The sequence below is a fragment of the Vombatus ursinus genome, unplaced genomic scaffold (genome assembly GCF_900497805.2).
Source record: "Vombatus ursinus unplaced genomic scaffold, bare-nosed wombat genome assembly UNPS02011572.1, whole genome shotgun sequence".
NCBI lineage: Eukaryota > Metazoa > Chordata > Mammalia > Diprotodontia > Vombatidae > Vombatus > Vombatus ursinus.
Window position 1 is genome coordinate 2,350,199 of NW_020951350.1, and position 21,951 is coordinate 2,372,149.

Here is a 21,951-nt window from a genome sequence, read left to right on the forward strand (position 1 = left end):
TAAACTTTTTGTTAGGAGTTATATTCCTTGGTGCTCTCTCTCCCATTCCAAACTATTCTTTTCTCTTTCAGATATTCAGATTCATAAGTTTTAATAAGACAATGTCGCAGCTGTCAACAACTCTCTCCCGCTGTGTCAAAGACATTATAGGATTTGCCATCATGTTTTTTATAATATTCTTTGCTTATGCCCAGTTAGGATATCTTGTTTTCGGATCACAGGTTGACGACTTTTCCACTTTTGAAAATTCTATGTAAGCTCTTTTTAATAGAGTAAATATAAATGCTAAATTTATTGTTTCGGGGGGAGGTGGAAAGGCCTAAAAACTTTTGGGGTTTTCTTGTGGGTGGTGGTTGTACTTAACTAATTTTAGTTTTATTAACATTTAATGTCTAGCTAAATAGCCACTGAACTCGGAAACAGCATATAACTATGCAGGATCCCAGGACATAGTACTATTCCCAAAATTATTTTTATATCAACAATGTCAAATTATGTTTTCAAAAGTGATAGCCAGATTTATTGGTATATCTATTTCTATAACACAGTAAAGTTTACCTCATACTTTTCTCACAACCACCCTTTGAGATAACGTATTAGATGAGACTGATACTCAGAGCAAAAGTTGAAGCCCAGGTCTTATGACTCCAGGTCATCTTATTTTAGAATTAAGTCAGCAACAATTCCAGGTGGGAAAGGATTGTCTTATTTAAACTTTCTTTCCCAGTGCCTAGTCCAGTACTTGTATACAAAATGAATAAACTGTCAGAAGTAGTTTCTATGGCAACTTTCCCTAGGGAGCAGAACTAAATAAGATGTCTTCTTTGAAGTCCTCATTTTTGGAATCCTTACCTCCTGCTCATCTTGAGTTGTTTTAAATAACCAAATCAGTCAAGATCAGGTAAGCTAGATAACATCCAGAACTTTAAAGGCAATGAAATATACTCTTCTATATTCTAGGCAAACTGGTCTGTTGGCTATTCCCTCAACTCCACAATTTTCTGCCTCTGCATTTGCACAAATTAAATTGTTCCCCAAGCCTGGAAACATAACCTCTTCTCACCTCTGCTTCTTATAATACTGAGCTTCCTTAGAAGCTTAGCTCATATGCCATTTCCTATGTCAAATCTGCTGTGATCCTACTAGTCCTTAGGGATCTTACTCCTCAAATTATTTTGTATTTGTGTAAATGTTGCATGCCCCCTAGCAGAATTTTGTCTTGCATTCCCATTACCTAAGCACAGTGTCTTTCTTAGTAAATGCTCAATGAATTGAAATAGTTATAAAAAGTATCAAATCTAGGGTTTTGTTCAATAGTAAGCTTGCTTTAATCCTTAAAATAGGATCCAATATATTTTTTAAAAAACTGATTCACACACATTTTTTTTCAGGAAATTATTTATTGTTTAAAGTTTTTCAGCTTAAGAAAACTCAGATAGATTGAGGAACTATCTTGGGACTATACTACTACCATCCTCCCAACCCCTATACCATATTTTACAAGTTACTGGATAAAACTGAAATGGGTTCCTTATAGAAAACTTGAATAACTTTGTTCCATTTTCTTTTATTGAATTACAAGCAAGCATACTTAACAGTTCCCCCAACAATACTCTTGCAATAATGTCATTAGGACATAGCTACACTCCTATTTAACTCTGTCCCTAGGCTACTCTGGCTCTCTATATAAATATGGTTTTACTTAAAGTAATACTTTCATGAAACCAATTAATAATGTTAGGCAGTGTGCCTGTAGTAACATGTAGTAGAAAAGGCACTAGACTGGGAGCCAGGCAACTGGGATTCAAGTCTCATCTCAACACTTACTAGCTAGATGTCCTTGGGTAAATTACCTACACTCTATGGGGTGCCATATTGGATTGGATTCTGTCTACAGCCATTTCCATCATAAGTAGTCATGTTGTATTTTTACTATTCCTCTCTAGAGAGAGATGCTATAATGGTCTGGATAAAATAGAGATCCAGAGAAGAGGGAAAGTTGCTGTTTTGATTCCCCAGGCTCTATCCGAGTCCTCCTAGATTATCAATCAAGCCCTGGTTTTGTTTGGTTTTATTCTGCTCTGCATAGTTAGATTACCTCACTTGAAGTGCAAGTACTAGATGGTAGTTTCAGTTGAGCATATTTGGGGAAAAAAATGAAGCCATGCCTATCCCTCTGTCTAAAAACATGTGCCCCAAAGGCAGGAGGAAACAACATGTCTCTTGCCCTCGTAGGCCAAAGAGGAAAATACTTTTTATTTGAAGTTATTTCTCTGATTTATCTAGCTCAACATTTCTCTCCATTTTGTATAGATGTATTAATCAACAATCCTAAAAACAGAATAAAATCAAGGGCAGCTAGGTGGCACAGTAGATAGAGTTCCGATCTTGGAATCAGGAGGACCCAAGGTCAATTCCCGCCTCAGACACTTGACACTAGCTGTGTGACCCTGGGCAAGTCACTTAACCACTATTGCCTCACCAAAAAAAAAAAAAGAAAAGAAAAATAGAATAAATCCCTTTGTCAAGATTAATTCGATACCTGGCACATAGTAGATGCATAATAAATACTTGCTGATTGATTCAAGACAATTCCAACCTACAGGGAATTAAACTTGTATAAGTTCCAGGAAACTAGTGTTCTGTGACTTCTAATGAGGTAGTTTATTTCCTTAGTGTATATTTTATTAGTATATTATTAGTATATTTCCTTAAGTGTATATTTATTTTATTAGTATATTTTATTCTTCCAATGTTGTTGGTCATCGACTTATGTTCGACAAAGAAAAGGGAGACAACTTTTTCTCTGTTAACTGACAAAGAATATCAGAATACCACTGAAAAACAACTTCTTGCATTTCTCTCTAAAATTATACATATATGCAATACACATAGACAAATATATTGCATTCCTGATATCATTAGGAAATTTGGCAACCCCAAATGCAGATCCTCATCAATGAGTTCTTTACATAAACTGTAAGAAAAAAAGAGAACTTTGAGGTCATCTAGTAGTCCAATCCTCTTATCTTATAGATTACAATATATATTTGCAGTAAATAGAAAGTCGGGTTTAGAGTTAGGAATTTCTAACCTTAGTTCAGCTATAGTATTGTTAAGTATGAATGAAGGAATGAATAAATGAAAAAGCATCTATTAAAGCATTATGTGCCAAGTGCTAGTGCTACAAATAGAATAACTTCTCTACTTTTTCTGCCTATAGAATGGGCATAGTGAAGATTATTTTGGCATTTCTAAATGCTTTTAAATAAGGAGCTTTATGTAGTTAGTTTCTGTCCTTGCATCAACACAAAGCATTTATATCTACAAGGAAAAAAATAGTTACAAATAGGTATCAGTAGATGGTAAATATGTGTGATGCTCATTTTAACTAAGTTCTAGAAAAAGCAAAGGAACAAATGCAAACATTATACCAAGGAAACAAACAAAGCAAAAAAAAGGGTTTAGGGCTCAAGGGCCCAGGAACACAGCAAGACTGTGTGGAACCTGGAGTGTTAGAAAACCTCACCACTGTCTCAGGACTCAAGTCTTTAGAAGGGATTGGTGGGGAATGAGGTCATTGAGGCCTTGACCATAAATAAAATTCCTCCCAAGTCCAAGTACCATATTTCTACAGTCAATTGGTTATTAGAGTCTCTTCTTACAGGCCATGAGATCTAATTCCTTAAAACATCCCCCTGAACACATTATCTTGTGCAGCTAGAAAATTTCGAGATAGCAGTAGTCCCCCCCACCCCACCCCCTTCCTATGAGACGCTTTGGATTCCTTTATTTTTCTTAATATTTTTCTTTTTAAGATTTACACAGTTTCGAATTGTTCTGGGAGATTTTAATTTTGCCAACATTGAGGCGGCCAATTGGGTGCTGGGACCTACTTATTTCATCACTTTCATCTTCTTTGTATTCTTTGTCCTGCTGGTAAGAGTGTTAACTGTACAGTCTGTCATTGGCCCCAATAGCTCACACTGAGAAAAAAAATTATGAAATCTTTCATTTAAAAAAATGCAGTAAATCTTTCATAATGAGAACTTAATGGAGTCCACTGTCATTAAACTGTAGAAGTGTCTCACAGCATTGTGGAATAGTAGGAATCCAGATTCCTTAATTCAAAGTCTACATTTATCAAGCCGTATGACTTCAGAAAATCAGATAATCTTCCTAGGCCAGATACTTTGCCTAAAGGGGAAAGGAATAAGTGGTAATTTATAACCATCATTTGAGTTTTGGGGAAGGAAAGCTGTATTAGTTAATCTTGACATTGGAGTCATTAGGTATTCTTTCTGGCTTTTGTGAGAGCCCTTAGAACTTCTAAAAGTTAGCAGATACAACAGTGACATAACCTGAGCTTGTCACACTTCAAATAATCAAGGACCTAAGGGACCAAAATGAAAGAGCAAAAGCCCTACAAATGTCCAAGACCAGACCACAAACATCTCCAGAGAGGGAAGCATTTCCTTAGATGTACCAGAAAGTATCCATTCCAATGAGGCTTGTACCGAGCATATATATTCATGGCACAGCTATGGAAAACCCACTCTCCTTTCAGAGCTACAGGCTTCTCTTTTCACCACTCAGTCCACTCTAGAATTAAGATGCTAAGAAATTTTTGGGTTGTTCTTTCAACTTGCTAAAATTAGCACTTGTCAAGCTCAGATAAAAATTTATCAAATTAATTTCTTGGAATACTTCTCCATAGAACATGTTCCTGGCAATTATTAATGACGCCTATTCTGAAGTGAAAACTGACTATTCCATTGGTAGGAGACAAGAATCTGAGTTAGCAAACCAAATCAAAACAGTAAGTAAAATTAACTTCTTTAATAAGACCACAGGATAAAAATCTTACTTATTTAAGTCTTGTGCCTTAGTTTGGATATCCATTAAACACTAGTTTGAATGTTTATTTTTTTTTATTTTTCTCTTGTAACGTTGTGCTATTTCACTAAACTTAGTGAAATTTGCTTAATTCTCACAGGGACATAAAGTTTATAGCAATCAGTAATGGGCAAGCAATCAAGGCCAATGAAAAAAGAAATCTTAACTCATGTATTTTTCTTGCCTCAGATGTGCTTTATCAGTTGTAACATGCTGTGGTCTAAATGTACCCATTGGTAGAGTTACTAACAATGCTGAAAAATACAGCTGTTGATGTTGGATTGCAGACTGGAAATGACAGTACCCAGAAGACTCCTGGCCCCAGTTTCCCTGAATTAGAAAATAGTGAGATGTCCAACAGGGAGATAAAATGGTAGAGGGGGAAGAGTGCTAGATTGTCATTAGATTATCTAAATGCTAGCTATTATTTGTTATTAGATATCACATTTGGACAGTTCAGTATTACAATATTATACCAGATTTTTTTTTTTTTTTGGCTTCTAATCATGGTAGGGACACTATTCAAATTCCACAGTACAACCTAAATGATTATAATGTGATTTTAAAAAAAATTTAAAGTTTTTTTTAAATAAAAACATTCCTGTCCATTTATACCCTCAATCTTCAACCACCACTCTCCTTAGTATTTCATTACCATAGTATGAGGGAGAAAAAAAAAAAAACAGAAGACAGGGAAGATTACTAAATAAAAGGGCAAGCAATGGTAAATGGCTCTACATTTTCTCCCCATCAGGAGCATTAACAGTAAAGCATTTCTGTATTTTTATTTAATCCTGTTACAACTGTCACTACGTTTGTTTTGTTTTTAAAACATCAAATTCTCTTATATTCAGAGATATACCAAGACCATGGAGAAATTAAAACTAAAGAAACCGCAAACAAAAGGCCAAAAAGTGTAAGACTCTTCATATTGTTCTTTATCTTTTAGATGTTACTTTAATGTTTAACTTTTAAGTGTTATTGTTTAGTCAGTTAGTCACGTGACTTTGTGACTCCATTTGGGGTTTTCTTGGCAAAGATACAGGAGTGGTTTGCCATTTCCTTCCCCAGCTCATTTTACAGATGAAAAAGCTGAGGCAACAGGGTTAAGTTACTTGTCCAGGGTCACACAGCTACTAAGTGTCTGAGGACAGATTTGAATTCTGGTCCTCCTGACTACAAGCATGGTCCTCTATCCACTATGCCAACTGTCTGCCCATCTATTAAGTGGTATATAACAAGGATAAGCTTTTGACTGCTAGGATAAATGACCTAAAAGGTTAGGATCAAGGATTCCAAATTATAGGTCCCAGGTATCTATTTCAAGTGTCCTAAAATTCTCAATTTACACACATATACACAATACGTATTATACATGTAATACACACACACAAAAGAAGATATAGACATTGAGCTATAATATCCCCCCTTGGAATATAAGCTTCTTGAAGGTAGGCAATTGTTTTTCCTTTTTTTTAATCCCCAATAATCAGCACAGTGCCTTGTACAAGAGCACTTAATATATGTACCAAAGTGTACAAGTCCCTTACATTTCTAAATATTTAACTGAAAAGCTTTCATGAAAACACTTGGGGACAAGAGGTTGGTAGAAGTGGAACACAACACTGTAAAAACAACAAATTGTTTTCCAACTCCCGATGATTTATTATAGCAACCTATCCATTTGCCCATACAGAAATGCTTCCCCTCCCCACCAACCTCCATAGCTCAAGGCCTCTGGCATTATGCATATGTACTAAAATGATACTTGAAATGCTATTACCCTACAAAACATTCTATGCCTCATTTCCTAAAGAATATATTTATACAGCTCAGGACAAGTATTTTATTCTCACTAAAACAGTTTCTTATTAGCAGTAAGACCATCACTCTACCTTCCTAAGTGGTTATGTGATTTGGCATTACTTGACCCTCTATTTCTCCATTTTGTATTAATAATAGGAAAGAGGAAGACACAGCTTTCCAGCCCAGAAGAGATTTTGATGAAAAAGTAGGACTCATTTTTCATAAACAATCTATGGTAGTCGTAATGTAATTGAGTAGGAAAAAAATTTCCGCTTGAGAAGTTTTGGAGCTAGTGTTGAAAAAAAAAAAAATTACTCATTATCAATGTCCACATTCTATTTTAAAATTTGTTTTCTAGATGCCTTCTAAGCAGAATTACCTCTCAAACTTACATTCATGCCACACATATGAAAAAGCTGGTTTTATGTATAAAAGTTTCAGCACATATGCTTTTCTTCTTTAACTTGACAAGGAAATTGAAAGTGCAAAACAGATGAAAAAGTGGAAAGAGAGGCTTGAGCAAAAATATTACTCTTCAGAAATTCCAGATGCTTATCGGCCTGTCACACAACAAGAATTTCGAGAGTAAGTAAGCTCTTATATTTCATAGAATTTCAGAAAACCAACGGATTTATTAGTACATTGTGGCATGAAGGTATTTTGGCAATGAGAAGGTAGGGACCCCGAAATAGTTTTTTCTCTTCTTAAACCAAGAATTAAATTTTAATGGAATCCTAATTCTTTTGATACATTTTAACACAGTTTCTAACCTCATTTTATAATTAGCTAAAACAAAAATTACCAAAGCAGCTGAGACTTGACCAGACCATATTTTTGACTAGAAGTCCCTAAAGATGCCATTCACACATTTTACACTGTACACTCTCCTCTCCACCAATTATCTTCCACAGGACTTGGCCATTCAATTATTTTTATTGAAGAGAGAAAATATAAACCCTTCTACAGACTAACCTACAATGAAAGCTTAGGATCAAACCCCTAATCCTTTATTATGAGTGTTGGAATCATCTCAACAGGTGTCATTATGGTGATGGGCCTATGGTGATGTGGGCCCACACACCAGGAAACACTGATTTCCTCGTCCTGGTTTTGCCCCAACTAGCACTGCAGTGTGGTTCTTAAACAGGGTGCTTTTTCATTTCTCTTGGCCTGTTCATATGTTAATGATCGGACTTAGATGATCTCTTAAGGTTCCTTCCAGCTCTGAAAATGCTTTGGGTAATAATTTAGGAACTTCTGGAACTCAGCTGTCCTGCTTACGCTTTGAGTGGTATAGCTTCAAGACTGTGAAGGCTAATTAGAGGGACAGTATTCAAAGAGATTGTCAGGTATGGGTTTTTTAATAGTAATGATTCAAATTACCTCACTACATACTCTCTTTAAAATTCTATTTTAGACTCTTTTTATTTGCAGTAGAGCTAGAGAAGGAATTGCACTATGTCAGTACAAAATTAAACAGAGTGATGAAAAGGATTTCTGCTAGAAAAACATGACAGATGTGCAAGCAAAGGTGAGATCATACTATGCCATTACATCAGCTTTCTTCTATACTACTTTATTTTATCCTTTTTACTGCACTCCCACCTTTAATCACCTTCGATCTAAATAGTTTAAAGAATTCTATTAATATTTAATTAATAGTATCTAATAATCTAATTAATATCTAATAGTCTGGCTGTTTTTGAAGTCCTTGTCCTATGATCACATCCTTCAGGAACACTCCTCGGTGGGAATGCCATTTGCCAAATTTTAGGGGCAAGTAATGTTATGGCAAGATTACAGAGCTCCTAGGAAGAGCTTGAGTTGAATCCTGTTTTATGTACAAGCTTTATGACTCTGGGCAAGTCACTTAGTCTCTCAGACTCAAGTTTCCTCATGAGTAAGAAGGGGATACCAACACCTATCTCACAGAATTATTTCTAGGATCAAAAGTTATTGCTATTCTCCATTATGAACAAAGTATTTTATTATCTTTAAAGGGATTGTTGTGAAAAAGGAGGGTTATAAAGAGTACTCAAGAGTCCAGTTGATGAGACAGGAAGGAACAGCTGAATAAATAGGGCCAGAAAGAGCCAATTCAATTCTCTTTCAGTTATATCATGTATCAATATTTCTTAAGCCATTGATCTCATATATTTACTTCTTAATGCTCAGGACTCTAGAAAGCAACCAGATATTCATATACAAGTGTCTCAGCCACATTTTACAGTTTGATGAATCTCCAGGCAAACACAAGTGTTAAGCAGCATGTCCTACATGGCAGTGTGACTAGTTTGAGAACACTTCAATGCTATTTCTTCAAAAAATATTAAATTGTGTATATATAAAAGACACCTGTGTGTGACAATGTTTGAAAAGTAGATTTGACTACTCCAAAATCGTTCTGTTTCCCACCCCCACACCTAGTTTGTGGGGTAGTCCATATATTCCCCCATCTCCAATCAATCAGTATTCTTTCAGTCTTCACAATATATTCCACAATCCTTCCCCCCACACACACACCTCTGCCCCTGCTCCCAGGATCCTACGGCCAAATTAATTTGGGAAAAATTAGTATTAAAATTCTCCCAAACCTAGAAACTCATTTGGCCAGTTTATAAAAGATTACTTCTCAAAGCTCTTGATTTGTATGATACTTGTTTGGTAAACTTCTTCCAAAGTTAAACATACACTGATTTTGTGGGTAATGGTGGTAAGAGTCTCAGGACATGGGTCACATTGAGACTGAGCAGTTTTGTACCCCATGGTGAGCAATCATAACTTTGCTAGATGCAAAGTAGCCGTATGGTACTTCTGAAGTCATAAGAAAACTTCCACTCCCACCCCAGAATTTTGTGACAAAGCACACATATAGCATGTGGCTTAGGCTCTCCCAAAACAATCCCCAGGAACTGGTAGGACCTTACTATACTGCAGTTATTTTTTTTTCCAAAGGCATAAATTTAACTTCTGAGTTTTTACATACTGAGACTAGTCACTACTTTCAAGTTATCATTTTTATAGCTGTTAAACAGCACTAGTCTAAAACCTCCAATGAAGGTCAATTCTACAACTACCATCAAACCTTCTTTCTTTGGCCGATTAAGGAGAGTTCTTTTGATCTTCCAAGTCAAATTCTTTTTCTAAATTCTAACAGTTAAAAGAAGGCTGCATACCTTCTTCCAAGAAATCCACAGAGTGGAATTTTTTCTTTCCACACCGCTGCCATCAACCCCCATTATTGCTTAAGGCAACAATCCTGCGCTATAGGTTGTTGGTCTGGCTTATTCAACCAAAAATAAACTGAGCCAGAGCTTCATGTCTGAGGACATTATATGCCAAAGGAATTCCAGGGGCTGCCAATTTTTTAAGTACCTGTTGGAAAAATAGGAAGCCATTACAATGACTTGGGACAATAAAGATTAAGGTATTTTTTATTACAAAAATCTATACAGAGAAGTGCCAGATATAGCAATGTAATTATATCTAGTGGACATATAAATATATCTATATATCTATATATTGCTGGTATATAGATATAGTTTTTACTTGTACCAAAGTAAAATTCTTAATTTATCACGCCTAATTCTACCACATACTGCCCAACAAAGATGGCACACAACACTTAAGAGCACAACTGTTGCCATGCTTATCTACTAAACTGAACAGCCAAACACACTCTGTACAACAAACACGAAGCAGCTGTTAATTCTAAAATGAAACCAGTTCGATCACTCACTTATAAAAATATTGGAATCATATAGTTTTAAGCATTATAAAGGAGGAATATATTATTTAAAACATTTAAATAGTGCATATTGACATTTTGCATGTGGCATATAAAACAAACATTCATGTACAACAATATACAGTACACATTAGTTTCAATGTTTGGATACACCCGTGTCTACAGACTGATAGAAAAAAAATAACTGAAATGGCATTGCACAATGGATCCAAATCAAAGTGATAAATGGTCCTGGTTTTAGTTTTTAAATGTTATTTCTCTAGATACTTTATGAATAGCCTTGCTATATAAAGGGAAACCATCAGAACATGGTTAGTTTTAGTGCTTTTTTTTTTTTGTTAAAATTCCCAAACTACATGTCCACTATTCAATACCAAAAACAAAAGAAAGAGGTATTGCACACACACGACTTCTGAAGTACTATATAAATCCTATTCATTTTCAACCCTGTGTTTATATAAGTCCCCCCAAAATCTATGAAGTTCATGCTTCCCACAGTTTCTAATGATGTTATACCCCCCCTCCAAAAAAAGTATCTTTTGGTCTTTGATGAAACAAAGTGTGTTAATATTAGCTTGTCAGAAAACATGCATGTAAAGTCACTGCATGCAAAACATAGCAATAGTCAAACTGATATACTTACCCATACAGAAAAGCACCAGTTAAAAATTAACACTTAAGTTTTGCCTGACCTGAATCTTTTTAATGACTGCTGTATTATAGCACAAGCATGTGAATAATCATCCAACATAGTGAAAATGATCACCAGAATGACATCAAAAGGACATTTTTTAAAAGCTGAACCATGCACAGAAAAAAAAAAAAAAAAGATCTGCTTACATTACAAGGGTACACCACTGCTTTCTGTTTCCCAGCTGCATCACACATATACAATGTGGTAACAGAAAGTAATTTTTGGAAGGGGTGGGGGAGAGAGAGGATGTTGGCTTATTGTAGGATTTTTTTCTTGTTATTTTTAAGACTCACACAACCCACCAATCCACCCTAAGATGCATGTAAAATGCAGTAATATTAGCCCTTGTTTAAACAGATTTATTTCAGCTATAACAATCATTTTTACCGATTTAGGCCAGTTTGGATCTGCTGGCACTATACAAGTCTAAGCACCATCAGATTTCCCACATGATGACATAAGGTTCTCACATTATCAATTGGGGAAGGCAAATCATGTCACCACCAGTTGTTAAACAATAACCAAGAAAATGAATAGTAACTCAAGTCCTGTAGGCAGCGTGTGATAATGAATCAGTTTTCCAAGTTGTTTTTTGTGTTTTTAAAATTACATTAAGGAAGGTCACTTTCTGGTCTGTCCACTGCTTTCTTCGTCCAGGAGCTGTGACCACTGACTTGGGGATAAAAAAGAAAAATCCAATCCATAACATACTACTACCTGTGTGACACATCTTTGTGGGATTTAAACAGAAAGCTGTTCCACAGCAGGACTCAGAAAGGAATTTCAGTTTGGTTTTGGTTTTCCAGGAAAACACAGAAAACAGTTGCATATGTATGCGTTTTTATGTTTTACTCTCAATTTTTCTGTAAGAAAAAGGCAACTAGAGTAGTTCAGTGTGGTGTGAAGATCTACATCTTAATTTTCTTCAGTAATGCAAAAAGAAGTTGGAAATAACAAAAAGCTCGTACATTTCCGAAGTTCTTTAAAGTTGAAAAGATAAAATTCTGTAGTCTTTTGGGAAAAGGATGTATCTGTAATACAAAACACTGAAGGAAACTGCATGTTTGTTAAGGTAGAGAGAATAGTTTCCTGTTAATTTGGAACATTTTATTTGCTCCCTAAAAGGGGCCTACTTGCCCTTCGATCATATTTTTGTAGTGGCACCACAATAAAGTTCACATGAAATTCTTTGAATAGCACATGACAAAAAATGAACTCAAGCATCAGCCAGTACACACGATGGTAGCTTCAGGGAATATAACTGGTTTTTATGATGTTTTGAAGGAGCATTTTTATATGGATTTTGAAGAATCTTGTTTGCTGATAAGAACTTCAAGGAGCCTAAGTTTGGCTTTAATTTTCTTATACTCCCTGTACTCCTCAAGCATTGGAGTCCGATCCTCTTTCTGAACATTCCTTTAAAAAAAAAAAAAAGGAAAACATTCAAAAAAGCAACTATAGTCCTTCTAATCTATAAACGCATTGACCAGAAAAGGAGTATCAGTTTTCTAGCAGATGATACACACTGCAGTTATCACATATAAGTTCAAGTAAAGAGTGGCTTGGGGTGTGAGAACAGTCAAGATGAAAGGAGACATCTGAGAAAGACTATGAGAAAGATAAATCCCAAACCCTAAGAGGGGTAAAGCATCGTGATTTCAATCCATTTTTTTGCAGATAAATATTAATGTAAAGACAGCTACACTTACATCAATGTCAATCAATAAGCAATTCCCAGGATATATATCAAGGTGATACTTTAATGAATTTATAACATCACCATATGGGGATCCAAGCTAATAAAAAAGCCTCACATACAGCTTAAGTTACAACTTCATCTTGCAATATTTGGCCCAAAATAACCACTATAATGCAAGGAATCATGACAGTTTAAGGCAGGCCTGCAAAATCTGTGGCCTGTCAAAGGATTCTGGGCTGTCTGGGAAAAATGTAGAGGGAAAACATCTTCGGAAATTCTTTGGCATGCAGGCCTGATTTAAGGGCATAACAACTGTTCATGTGTGACAGAATGTTCATTACAAAATGTTCTGAAAATCTACTATACCACAGAAGACCTCTTCACCTGAATAGGGAGGTTTAATTGAAAGGCAATATTCCCTAAGCTGCTATTCTTAAAAGTCATTAACTGTCAAGACATCCCAGTTTCGAATTCTTTCTGGAGTCCGAAACAATGCATTTAAAGGTCATTTCAGACTCATCATCTGAATTTCTAATCAATAAGAAGCAAGTTTTTCTTAATCTTAAGCAATCAGTTAAAGCACACCTGAATTCAAATCCTGACTCATTTAGCTGGGAGACCCTGGGCAAGTCACTTCACTTCTCTCAACCTCAATTTCATCTGTAAAATAAGGGGGTTGGACTCAATGGTCTCCCGAAGTCCTCAATTTTATGATCCATTGATCCTAAGATCTCTTAAGTCACACACCTGAGGGGTTCTGACTCTAAGGTTTACTCCAAAAGGCCAATAACATAAAACGTAATACAACCAGGCATAGCCAGCTTGACTCAATATGCTTTCTAAGCACTTTCTGGACTAAAGGAAGAAGGGCAGTCTGTCTGTCTCTCTCTCTCTCCACCTGTAATGTCAAGGGTGTAGGAAACTCCCTCTCCTAATGTAGACTCTGTCTCAGAGTTGCCTTGGGCACTTAGGGCTGAAGTGACTTGGCCCATGGTTACACAGTTATGTGTCAGAAACAGGATTTGAACCCATGTCTCCGACTCCCTTACTCCAAAGAGGGCTCTTTTAGCCACTATTAAGAATCCACTCAAACTGAGAGAACTACATTTAGTTTGCCCCTTGGCTTCTTTCCTCCTCTTTGCTCCCAGGTGAATGAACTACCCCAGCCATGAAGCTGTTTAAAGGAGCAAAATCCACCTCTCCATTATCCTGTGAATATTTTATCAGATATTCACTTGCATATATAACAGCACCTACTATGTACCTCTGATATTTCCTCATTTTGTGTGAGCAAGAAGGGAATTGTCAGAGTGGTTTTCAAACTATATTTCAAAGTCTGTAATAAGTTAAAATGTAGCAAGCCTGCCTGTAGAATTAGACCGATTTCTCATCGTAAAAAAGAAAATCACTTCATATATAACAGTAACCCTAAAAGTTTGTTGGAACAGAGTGGGGATAGACTATGTCACTGCTTTGATGGTTATTTTGCCAACAACAAACCTTCCATTTTGTTGATAAAATGCTTCTTCAAATTCCCGTAATGTTTTGCGTAGCTTCCTTTTTTCAGCTCTGGCTTTCCAAAGTTGCTCTAGTAATTCAGGCCTAAAAGTAAAATAAAGGGAAAAAACATTTATCCAGTGAAGATCTATTCCATATGAAAAAACAGGTTATTCAGTGTATTCCAGTTCAAGCACCATTTCCTTGTACATAGCACTTTAAACTTTAAGAAGTGTTTTCATATAGGTATATATACACATTTATCAATCAACATTTATTAAGCATCTACTTACATATGTATACATATGGACATATGTGTATCTATTACACACGAATATACAATATGCACAATATATAGTCATATATGCATATATGTGTATACATATGTGTACATATTATTTATTTTAAAAATATAATTTGGTCATCTGTTCCTTAAAGTAGTATGCATATCATCCATATTGGAGGAATGGTAAAGAATTTTTTTTTTGGTACACACTTGTGACTTCATTAGTGTAGGAAAAAGCAAAGTCCTTCTACCAATGCAAATTGTGAACTTCAACTTATGAGTTAACTGATGCAGTCCTGGTTAAGTGACTTGCCTGAAGCATTCAGCCACTATGTGTCAGAGACAGTACTTAAATGCAGGTCTTCCCATGAGTCCAGCTCTCTATCTACGATGCAACACTGACTCTCTATATAGTAAAGTATAACATTTCAGAAACTTTATCTTTGGGAAACAACATAAATTGTGTACTATACACACAATTGACTGTTCCCCAATGTAATTAAAGAGTCAATCCCTTAACCTAATACTTTATGAGGTTCTACAACACGTGGAAGTAATAGGCCAGAATACATACATGGAAGCTGCTCGAGTGCTTGACAGACGGAGGTCCAGAGCCAGTTTTTCTTGACTTTCTTCAACATCAGATTCTGAATTTTCCAATGAGCTTGAAAAGGTCTGTGTTTGTGTAGCAGTTTTCAAGATATCATTTAACTCGGAAGACAAATTAACACCATCCTCTTCTTCTTCCTAAACAGATACAAGATATAAGACAATGAATCAAACAGACCATCAATTTCAACTTTATTTGTAAGCAACAGATAAAAGAACAGTCTTTAAAGGAATACCTTAATTTCTTCAAAAAAATGGGCCGTTTCTCCTTCTATGATAGGCTGCAACATTTGACCTCGTCTCTTGGTAGATGGGGATCCCTAAAACAAACACCACATATGTCTTTGGATATTAAATCACTGGATATTCAGTACTACAGCAAGACAAAGTTTAGTAACACTTTGGTATGATACAGAAAAAAATTCCCATTTTTAAGACATTATATTCAAGTTTTTTTATCTTTAAAATGCTAGAAAACAAAATCTTTGTAACTCAATGTCCAAAGATAGAACTATAGAGTTTAAAAAAAAAACAAACATTTTAATGGTGCTCAGCAGTAATGGGTATATTAAGAAATCCTTGTTGTACATACAAGAATGGGAGTGATGCTTGCCCTTGTTAGCATCTGCTTCACAAGCCGGTATCTATCATAGAGAGGTTTAACAATATGTCTCTCTTCTCTGGTTACCTGCAACAAAAGGAAATGATAAGGAGGCTAGCAAAATAAATAAGAAATCCAAATGTCTACAACTTTAAACAAGACCCTCATTTTCCATGTTTAAAATGGGAATTAAAAAAAAAACAGTAAAATGCAGGTGAATGCAAATTTTAGTCTGAAGAATTTAACAGATGATTCCCAAGAGAGGGTAGGGGGCTACTTGACATAGTGAATTGAGTGCCAAGACTAGAGTCAAGAACGACTGATCTTCCAGAATTCAAATCTGGTTTCAGATGCTTACTAACTGTGTGACCCTAGGCAAGTTACTTAATCCTATTTGCCTCAGTTTCCTCATCTATAAAATGAGCTGAAGAAGGAATTGGCAAACCACTCCAGTATCTTTGCCAAGAAAACCCCAAATGAGATCACAAAGAGTTGGATACAACTGAAAACAAATTCCCAAGGGAAGAATAAAAAGGAGATTAAAAAAAAAAAACTACTGCATCCAGAAGGAAACCTATCAACAACATATGAAAATATGGTCCAAATCACTATTAACAGAAATATCTGGTATTATGAGTTTTTAATCATAATCATCAGATTGCAAGATGGCCCTCAAAATGACCAACTATTAGAGCAACTGTCAGAAGACAGGCAAACTAATGCACTACTAGTAGAACTATGACTTGATTTATGTGATCTAAAAAGCATTTTGGAACTAAACTCATCCACATCACTAAAGGATACTTATTCTTGATCCAGCAATACCACTAGGCATACATCCCAAGGAGATTAAAGAGAAAAGACTCAATTATACAAAAATAGATATAGCAGCACTTTTTAGCATACCTAAAAACTAGAAATGAAGACAGTGCCCATCAATTGGAGAATGCGGAATGTAAAATGGAGAATATAAAAATTATGAAAGAGATACTTTCAGAGAAACTTGAAGACTTCTACGAACTGACATAGAGTAAAATGAGCATGGAAACACTTGATGCAATGTCTACAATACTGTAAAGAAAAGCAATTTTGAAAGACCTAACTTTGATCTATACAATGATTAACCATAATTCCATGAGACTGATGGAACATAATCCTCACCTTTTGAAAGAAATATAACAGACTAGAGGTAAAGAATGATATATTTTCAGACATGGACACCATCAGACACGGTGGATTTGTTTTGTTTGACTATGTTTTTTGTTACAAAGGAAGGGGGGAAATGGAGTGGAGGGCAGGGGAAGGAGGGCTTGTGCACCCCCCCGCCAAATTAAAGAACATTAGTCAAGTTTTTCTTTTTTAAAATGCACAAAAAAAGAACAGAGAAAGTTCCAGGGGAGACACAGGACAGCTTTGGAACTAACCATACTTTGTATATTGAAATATTCATGTCTGCTGGTTTGTCAAGTTCCAAATAACAAAAAAATTAAAATTTGAAACAATGATATCTAAATGATTTATACACAACTCCACATTTCTTCTTCCCACAGTAATGAATAACTAGGCCTTGTCCAATCTACAAAGTCTCTTCATCACCATTTCACCCTTTTTCTCTCAGAACACAGAAAAAGAGGTATCTCAACTCCTTGCTAAAATTAATCCCATTTACCTAAGCCTATCTGTTCCAGGGTCCTCGAGGATCTTATTTTATAACAGTCATCCTATATTACTACTATAACTGCCACTTCTACTAACATGTTAATGTGTTTCTTTGTACTGTGCCTGGCACAAAGTAATTAATAAATGCGTGTTCACTGACAACATACATAGCCAATAACAGAATTTTAGATTAAGAACTGGAAAATACCTAAAAGGCCATCAAGTTCACCCCCTCTCTTTTACAGATGAAAAACAGAAGAGGTAACTTTGTCCAATGTTCAAAGAGGAGTAAAGTAATAATACTTACATAGCACTTTAAGATTTTTAAAGTAATGTATCCCTCCCCTCTATTTGACCCTAGAACCAAGTCTGTGACAAGTTATCATTCTCTCATTTCTACAAATGAGAAAACTAAGACACATGGTACTAGAGTTGATATTCAAGGCAGTAGCTGAGCCCAGGTCTCTTCACTCCTGGTCCCACATATGCACTACATGAGGTTGCTTCTCTCATCCACCTTTAATCTTTCTCTCCACTGGCTCTTTCCCATCTGCCAACCATACAGTAAGCACCTACTATGTGTCAGGCCCTACACTGAGTGCTCAGCCCTGTAATGTAGGTGGTATACACCACCTATACCTGGTAGAGGTGGTATACACCAGGGTTCTGTCCTTAACCTTTTCCTCTTTTTTCTATACTCTCTCCACCTTGGCAATCTCATTCAGTCAACATATGATTCCAACCATAATTTTTATAAAGATGACTCCCAAATCTCTATCTCTCTTGATGACTACTTCCAGCCTCCACACCCTCATCTACAACTTGGGTGTCCAATTTGCAGCTTAAACCCGGAATGTTACAAAGATAACACTCAATGTAGTAGAAAAAGAATGAGATTTGGAGTCAGATGACCTGGGTTTGAAATCCAATTCTGCTACTTACTATAACTGAAGTGGCTACAGTGAGTCAAAACCACCCTGAGACTCTGTTTCGTCATGTATAAAATGAGTGGGTTAAGATTAGTCGAAATCTTTTTTTAAATAAGTTTTGGTTGATATTTTCCATTTCTTATGTTACCACAGCATCCTATGTATGCCTTCCCCTCAGAGAGAGCCATACCACATGATAAACAGTGAAGGGGTAGATCATATCTCTTCATTTGAGTGCTCACTTGATCTTCATAACTTTTGTTATATTTACTTTTGATTTTTGGCATGTCATTGTTCTTTCCATTTATATTGTTATAATTACTGTGTTTATTATTTTCCTGGCTCTGCTTATTTCACTCTGCCATCAGTTCATGTAGATCTTTCTATGCTTCTCTGTGTTCACCACACACATCATCTCTTAGAGTAAAAGTTCCAGAAGAAACAAATAAGATGGACAGCTTTAAAACTAATTTACTGAATTTTCTCTACCACTGCATTCACATACCACAATTTGTTTAGCCATTTCTCAACTGACAGACCTTTACTTTGTTTCTAATTCTTAGCTTTCATTAAAAAAAATGGATTAGTTGAAATCTAATATCCTTTCTGTTTCTATATCCTATGACCTTTTCTGCTAAGGCTGCTCTTCATTCTAATTTCACTATTTCTGTCAGTGGCAACAACCAGTTTCAATATTTATTAAGTGCCTAAAATATGTGTTTATTTTATAGACGAGAGGCACATATATACAGAATAAATACAAAGTAGTTAATAAAGTGTACAGAAAGACTTAGTTTAGAAAGTTGTGCTTAAGCTCCTTTTTGAAGGAAGAAAGGTATTCTATGATGCAGAGATGAAGAGGGAAGTGTGTTCCAGGCAAGGGGGAAACAGCTATTCCCCAAATGATAAATGGCCAAAGGGTGTGAACAGGCATTTTTCAGAAGAAGAAATCAAAGCTATCTATAGTTAAGTGAAAAAATGCTCTAAATCACTACTGATTAGAGGACTACAAATTAAAACAACTCTGAGGTACCACCTCACACCTATCAGAAATGACAAATGCTACTGAAAATGGGTGCATTAACCAACTATTGGTAGAGTAGTGAACTGGCCCAACCATTGTGGAGAACAATCTGGAATTACACCCAAAGGGCTATAAAACTGTGCATATATCCTTTGACCAACCAATACCACCACTAGATTTGTACCCCAAAGAGATCAAAGAAAAAGGATCTATTTATTTTTTTATTTACAAAAATATTTATAGCAGTTCTTCTTGTGGTGGCAAAGAACTGAAAATTGGGAGGATGCACATCAGTTGGGGAAATGGCTGAACAAGTTGTGATATAAGATTGTGATATAAGAAATGAGAAAGGTGGTTTCAGAAAAACAGCAAGACTTATATGAACTAATACAAAGTAGGATGACCAAGGGATCACTATACACAGTAACAGCAATTTTGTAAAGATCAATTGGGAAAGACATGACTAATCTGATCAATACAATGATTCAATTCCAAAGCACTCATGATGAAAAAAAAAATGCTATCATTCTCTAGAAAGAGACCTTATCTGAACTAAACTTTATTTTATGTATCATATATTATATTTATGTAATATATACATGATACTCATATTTTATTATATTATGCATGTTATATACACATGCTTACAGTCTATCAGAGAAAATAGAATGCACACATAAAAAGTCAATACAGAATATATTCAAAGTAAAGCCATGGTAATTTTTTTTGTTTAAGCTAGGTGGCACAGTAGATAGAGTGCAGAGCCTAGAGTCAGGAAGACTCGTCTTCCCGAGTTCAAATCTGGCCTCAGATACTTACTGGGTGACCCTGGGCAAGTCACTTAACTCTATTTGCCTCAGTTTCTTCATCTATAAAATGAGCTGGAGAAGAAAATGGAAAACCACTCCAGTATCTTTGCCAAAAAAACCTCAAATGGGGTCACAAAGAGTTGGACAAAGTGAACAACATTTTTTGTTTGAAGGGAGAAGAAGAGAGATACCAAAAAAGGCATCATGTAGAAGGTGGCACTTGAGCTGAGCTTTGAATGAAGCTACTTCATTCAAAGGAAGGAGTGCACTGCAGGCTTGGGAGACACCAGCTTGCACAAAGGCACAAAAAAAGAAGATGGAATATTGTGTCTGAAAAATAGCAAGCAGGCCAATTTTTCTGGAACATAGACTAAAAGAAAGGGAATAATGTGTAATAAGCCTGGAGAAGTAGGAGCTAGACTGTGAGGGGCTTTAAACAGTCTTTTTTTTCCTAACAGCAATAAGAAGATTACAGTTTTTGGAACAGGAGAATAACACAGTCAGACCTGTGCTTTTTGTATATCACTTTGGTAACTGTACGAATAGAGTAGAGAAAGAAAGATTGGACACAGGGGGACCAGTTAGGAGACTTATTTCAATAAACCAGGGAAAAACTGAAATATGATGACAGCTACATGTGTAGAGAAAAGATTTGTATTATGTTTTAAAAGTGGCATCAATAAGGTTAGCACCTGACTGGAAATGGGTGCTGAGAGCAAATAGCAAGTACACAATGACTCCTAGTTGGGAACCTACTTGACTGACATGATCAGAGTGTCCTTGGAAGAAACAGGAAAGTCAGAAAGAGCAATGAGTTTTGGGATATATATAATGAACTTCACGTACTTTCTGCTTGGTAGAAAAGCAAAATGCTGATTTTTTTCATTTGATAAAAAAGTTATATGGTCTCCTAGTTTTATTTCATACTATTTGGCTAAGGTGTTATTTGAGCAAACTTAATCTCCGATTAACAGAAATCATTTCAAAGTGCAGCAAACAATTATCAAGGCATGTCAAACATGCAGTCCACTACATACGCCCATTAACACTTCTGAGTACAGTGAACCAGATTAAAATGTAATTGGAAAATAGTTAAAATAAATTGTAAAAAAATACAATAAAGTATCGATAATATCACACTTAAAAACTAAGTCAGTATGCGATCAACAGGGATCCTTATGTACAGATTAGTGCCCCTGTTTCTATTTGAGTTTGACATCATTACCCAAGGTGACAGTTCAGAACAGAAGGTAAATCATTATCACAGTAAGGGTAACCTTTTTACAGTAAAATCAAACAAGAGAAAGACATTACCGGTCTTCCATGCTGACTTTCGTAGTACAGAAGACTCTTCTGGAGAGAAGTTTTCTCTTCAGCCAAATGATCTTTTGTCATTTTCTATAAGAAAGAAACAATATTGTCACGTTCATTCATTTCTAAGGTTGAAAGGACTCTACCTCTAGTACATATACAACCCAGTCCAGGTTGATAAGAATAGATCCTATTCTTAAAAATATTTAAGGAACTGAATTCCAAAGCTTACTTGAATCTTACTCTTCCAACGAAGGAGTTCTATCTTATGACTAACCTTGGTCTCTCCTGCTCTTTCTCTTTAAATAGGAGCTCAAAAGGCCTAAGCCATATATGATCTATCTAAACTATATATAACCTAGGGGTTTATAACCTTTTTTGTC

The 21,951-nt window shown here is 35.7% G+C and overlaps 2 protein-coding genes across 8 annotated transcripts in view; one reads left to right on the forward strand and one right to left on the reverse strand.

Annotated features, from left to right (window-relative positions):
• PKD2L2 (polycystin 2 like 2, transient receptor potential cation channel) overlaps nt 1–15,409 on the forward strand; it is a 31,909-nt gene extending 16,500 nt beyond the window's left edge. Inside the window, exons 8-15 of one of the 2 annotated variants that reach the window (XM_027856524.1) lie at nt 72–253; nt 3,819–3,939; nt 4,718–4,819; nt 5,751–5,812; nt 6,859–6,907; nt 7,175–7,287; nt 8,137–8,233; nt 15,382–15,409. In XM_027856524.1, the coding sequence (XP_027712325.1) occupies nt 72–253; nt 3,819–3,939; nt 4,718–4,819; nt 5,751–5,812; nt 6,859–6,907; nt 7,175–7,287; nt 8,137–8,206 (699 nt within the window). In that variant the 3' untranslated portion in view covers nt 8,207–8,233; nt 15,382–15,409. Of the gene's footprint in view, nt 1–71; nt 254–3,818; nt 3,940–4,717; nt 4,820–5,750; nt 5,813–6,858; nt 6,908–7,174; nt 7,288–8,136; nt 10,056–15,381 lie in introns of those variants that run through there. The other variant, XM_027856523.1, reaches the window with a different exon arrangement.
• The window catches only part of FAM13B (family with sequence similarity 13 member B), a 173,711-nt gene continuing 162,490 nt past the window's right edge, over nt 10,731–21,951 (reverse strand). For all 6 annotated transcript variants that reach the window (XM_027856518.1, XM_027856522.1, XM_027856521.1 and 3 more), the window contains 6 exons: nt 21,572–21,655; nt 15,828–15,923; nt 15,472–15,555; nt 15,201–15,373; nt 14,344–14,445; nt 10,731–12,560 (listed from right to left, as the gene is read on the reverse strand). In XM_027856518.1, the coding sequence (XP_027712319.1) occupies nt 12,437–12,560; nt 14,344–14,445; nt 15,201–15,373; nt 15,472–15,555; nt 15,828–15,923; nt 21,572–21,655 (663 nt within the window). In that variant the 3' untranslated portion in view covers nt 10,731–12,436. The remainder of the gene's footprint in view (nt 12,561–14,343; nt 14,446–15,200; nt 15,374–15,471; nt 15,556–15,827; nt 15,924–21,571; nt 21,656–21,951) is intronic.